At 64.8% G+C, this 4,671-nt stretch overlaps 1 protein-coding gene across 1 annotated transcript; it reads left to right on the top strand.

Moving 5' to 3' along the window:
- The first annotated feature begins 2,136 nt into the window (after positions 1 to 2,136).
- Positions 2,137 to 4,310, top strand: LOC311425018 (HCLS1-associated protein X-1-like). The gene is made up of 8 exons (XM_084500483.1): positions 2,137 to 2,249; positions 2,373 to 2,578; positions 2,652 to 2,767; positions 2,874 to 2,919; positions 3,005 to 3,120; positions 3,710 to 3,860; positions 3,944 to 4,088; positions 4,181 to 4,310. The coding sequence occupies exons 1-7, from the start codon at positions 2,197 to 2,199 to the stop codon at positions 4,060 to 4,062; spliced, it is 807 nt and encodes a 268-aa protein (XP_084356609.1). The 5' UTR covers positions 2,137 to 2,196; the 3' UTR covers positions 4,063 to 4,088; positions 4,181 to 4,310.
- Positions 4,311 to 4,671: the final 361 nt, after the last annotated feature.

The raw sequence follows: 4,671 nt of genomic DNA on the forward strand, positions 1-4,671 counted from the left end.
GCGCCGCCCGCGCCGCCGCCGCCGCCGCCCCCGGCCCCGCTCGGCCGCCATGGCTGCCCCCTAGCCCCCCTTCGCGCGAGCTCTCGCGAGATTTCGGCGGCCGGGCAAACATGGCGGCGGCCGGCCCGGCCTCACCTCGCGAGAGCCCGCCTCCCGCCGCGCCAGGACTTCGTGCTGGCAACATGGCGGCCCTGAGGGCCGGCAACATGGCGGCCGCGCCAGTACTAATGGCTGGCAGCTCTGGCGGCCGGGCCGGCGTGCTCAAAGCCGGGGGGGAAATCGGCGCTATCGATTCAAAGATCGAAGCCGAAATTTCCTTGAAGTGGTATATTCTTTATTGCAGCGCTGGATGCACGGGGGATCTCTCCACCTATCGTGCATACCCAAAGTGGAAAGCAGTCTTGAATTTATACAATCAATCTGTCAATATTCTACAAGCGCCTGTACATATTCAACACCTATCCCCGCCTTCCCTCGCTTCTCATGCTAATTAGCCTTTTGGCACCTTACACCTGCGTAAAGCCTCCCAAGAATTGTGGGCAGGGGTCTTTGGGACGTGGACAGTGGTCTTTGGGAGGAAGACCCCGAGCCTTCCTCACAGTGTACTTTTCACCTTTGGCCAGGAATCTGCTGAGTTGGCAGGTTTCTTAATTGCAAGAGCAATTAAGAATTTGTTGTATCTTTATAATGAATTCCAATGTCCAGTTTCGAGATACATAGTCCTTACATTTGTTTCTCTGTCCGTCTGCCGCTTCCTTATCATGAGTTCCAGTGTCTTGTTTCGTTGTCTCGGGATTGTCCTTGCCTCCCCAATACCTCCCCAACACCTCCTTAATCACCATGGAGGTGCTGGGACCGGTTCTTTCAGCTGCTGGGCTCTGGGGGGCTTCCCCGTGGCCGCCTCACACCGTGGGTCGGGCGGGAGCTGCGGGGCTGGGCTTCCCCAGACAGCCTCTGAGTGCCCCCCTTGGTGTCGCCTAGCACGCCCTGGAGGCCTCCCAGGGCGCCCTCCAAGCCGTTCAGGCAAAACAAGGAATAAATAATAATAATAAATAAACGTTCTAAATAAATAATAGGAGTAAATCATAAATTCTCTGCCTAGAGTCTGGTGTCCAGCAGAATCACGGGGCCAAGTGCGCTCTCGTGCACACCAGGAGCCTCCTGTGGTACTCCAGATCCTCTGTGGGTCTACCAAGGACAACAAATGTCCTCTGGAAAGGCTTCCAGTGACCCCAATTTTCTCTAGGACACCGTATAAGCCTCCTGGGGCACCCTGCGGTGCTCTGAGAGCCTCCTCTTGAACCCTAGAGGCAAAACAAGGACACTTCCTGGGATCTAGAGGCCTCTGGAGGACACACGGGGCTCTCCAGTGCACCCTTGTGCAACCCTGTTGACCAGAGCCACCCAGAGCCCTCTAGCTCCCCCTGAAAGCCTCCCAGTAACCCCAAAACTAACCCTAATTATGACCCTAGAAGTCACACCCCTTTCTCCCATCAAAAAGTGCCCCCAACAGAAGGCTTTAGGTACACCTGAACTCCCCAGGGGAGCCTTTACGCAGCCCCACATGCAACTCGACCCTCTGTGTTCGCTCTTTCCAAACAACCCTAAATGTATCCCTACCCGGAATCAGCTGCAGCTGGTGGTGTTATTGGGGTTACTGGTGTGTTACTGGGGCTGCTGGTGTTATTGGGGTTACTGGGGCTGCAGCTGGTGGTGGGTGTTATTGGGGTTATTGGTGTGTTACTGGGACTGATGGCATTATTGGGGTTACTGGGGCTGCAGCTGGTGGTGGTACTGGGGTTACTGATGTTACTGGGACCACTGGTGTTCATGAAGTAGCTGCTGCGTTGCCGCTGTTACTGGTGTGACTGGGGCTGCTGGCGTTACTGCTGTGGTGCTACTGGGGCTGCTGGTGCTACTGGGATTGCCGGTGTTACTGGTGCTACTGGGACTGCTGCTGTTACTGGCGTATTACTGGTGTGTTACTGGTGTATTACTGGTGAGTTACTGGTGTGTTACTGGGGCTGCACCCCCCGACAGGCCCCAGGCCCCCTCCACTCCCGTCCCCTCCCCACAAACGCCGTGGCGGGGGGGGGGGGGCGGCGGGGAGGCCCCGGGGAGGCCCCGGGCCCTGTCCCAGCCCCGTTCCCGGTCCCGGGGGCGCTTTGCGGCGGCGGCGCTTTACGGCGGGGCCCGATGAGCTTTTACGACGCCTTCCGCGGCTTCTTCGGGCTCCCGGGGGGCCGCAGGTACCGGGGCCGGGCCCGGGACCCCCTCCCGGAGCCCCCTCCGGGCCTCCCCTACACCCCCCCCGGCCCCTTCTGCGGGCCTCCCGTTCCCCTTCCCGGTCTCAGCGCCCCCCCCCCCCGCAGGCCCCGGGAGCCGCTGTTCGGCGGAGCGCCGCGGGACGAGGACGAGGACGAGGCCGCCGAGGGCCCCCCCCGGCCGCCGCCGCCGCCCCCCGATGTCTTCGGCTTCGGTTTCGGCCCCGGGGGGGCCCTCGAGGAACTGTTCCGGGACGCGGCCGAGCTCCTGGGCGCCTTCGGGGGGGCTTGGGCCGGGCTCCCCCCGGCCATAGGTGGGAATGGGATCAAAGTGGGGGGCCCCGAGGCCCGGCCTCACCCCCCCTCACCCCCGGTTGTGCCCCGCAGAGCCCCCCCTGCCCGGCCCCGGCCCCGGGCGGCCGCTGCGGGACTCGATGCTGAAGCACCCGGACGGCCCCGAGGGCTCCCGAGACCCGGCCCGGCCCTGGAGCCTCCTCCCTGAGGTACGTGGGGGGGGCCCTGCCCTGCCAGGGGGGGCCCTCGGGTGGCGGAGCCCCCCTCGGTCCTGGCACCGGGCTCCGGTGACCGGTGCCCGGCTTTGCCTTGCAGCTGGAGGACGCTCGCCCGGCCCCCCCGGAGCGCAGGGAGGACCGAGGTGGGTGTTGGGGGCGCCTCTTGTATGGGGGGGGGTCGGGGTTCGTTGTCCCTTCCCCGTGCTCACCGTGCGGCCCCCCCCGCAGATCTGGACTCGCAGGTGTCCTCGGAGGGGCTGGGCACCATCCTGCGGCCCCACGAGCCCCAGCCCCGCTCCTACTTCCAGAGCGTCTCCGTCACCAAAGTGACGCTGCCTGATGGGGTGAGTGGGGGTGCCCCGAGACCCCATGCAGGTGCCCTGTGCCATGGTGTGGGTGCCCCATGCTATGGTGTGGGTGCCCGGTGCCATTGTGTGGGTGCCCTATGACACCTTATGGGTGCCCCATGCCATGGTGTGGGCACCCCGTGACCCCTTGTGGGTGCCCCTTGACCCCGTGTGGGTGCCCCATGCTATGGTGTGGGTGCCCCATGATACCTTATGGGTGCCCCATGCTATGGTGTGGGTGCCCTGTGACACCTTGTGGGCACTCTGTGACCCCTTGTGGGTGCCCTGTGCCATGGCATGGGTGCCCCTTGACCCGTGTGGGTGCCCCATGACACCTTGTGGGTGCCCCTTGACCCCTTGTGGGTGCCCTCTGCTATGGTGTGGGTGCCCCTTGACACTGTGTGGGTGCCTCTTGACCCCGTGTGGGTGCCCTGTGCCATGGTGTGGGTGCCCCTTGACCCCTTGTGGGTACCCCTTGACCCCGCGTGGGTGCCCTGTGCTGTGGTGTGGGTGCCCCATGACCCTGTGTGGGTGCCCCATGCCATGGTGTGGGCACTCTGTGACACTTTATGGGTGCCCCGTGCAGGCGGTGGAGGAGCGCCGCACGGTGCAGGACAGCCACGGCCGCCGCGAGACGACCGTCACCCTGCGGAGGGGCGCCCAGGCCTTCGTCAGCACCACCACGGAGGACGGGCAGGGCAAGGAGCACCGCGAGGAGCTGCTCGGCGTGGACGACCGTGAGTGGGGCGCCGGGGAGGGGGACAGGAGGGGTGAGGGGAAGGGGACAGCGCCCTGCGAGCGAGCCCCCCCTGCCCTCCAGGGGAGCTGGCGCAGTTCGCAGGCACGTGGCCGCAGCACGACGAGCTCCGAGCGCCCACCCTGAGCGACCCCACGGCCGTGCTGGGCAGCTTCTTCCGTCGCTGGTTCTCTGGCTGGTAGCCCTGACCTCCTGCTGGCCACCCCCAGTACGTGAGAGGGGTGTGGGGGGCACGGGGGGGGCTTTCTGGCTCTGCCCGGGGTGGGCGCAGCCCCTTCTCACCGCCCGTTTTCCTCGCAGGTGGGCCAGGTCCTGCGGGGACGCGGTGGCTGTGCTGGGGGCTGCCCCCCCCCGCCTCCTTCTGGGGCACCGCCGCGTTTTGGGGGCAAACATGTAGATGTGTACAGAGCAATAAATCTATTTATGCTAACGGTGGCGTGCGAGGCTCCTTCGGGCACGGGACCCCCCCAGATTTGGAGGTGGGGGTCTCGCGGCAGCTCTGAGGGCTGCCTTGTGGGTGCAGACAGCCCCGAGCCCGCCTTCCCCCTCCTGCCTGGGAATCGCCAGCACTGGGAGTGCTGGGAGGCACCTACAGGGCACTGGAGAAGAGCAGGGGGGGACTGGGAGGCCTGCAGGGGACTGCAGAGAGCACCGGGGAGTTCAGCAAGGTCTCCATGGTGTGCTAGAGCCCTTCGAGGCCTCCAGAAGGTCCTAGGAAGCACCGTAGGGCCCCAGGATGCTTGAAGGCAGCACTGGGAGGGCTTTGTGGCATCCTAGAGGACACTGGAGGT

Source organism: Aythya ferina, assembly GCF_964211825.1.
Source record: "Aythya ferina genome assembly, chromosome: 29".
NCBI lineage: Eukaryota > Metazoa > Chordata > Aves > Anseriformes > Anatidae > Aythya > Aythya ferina.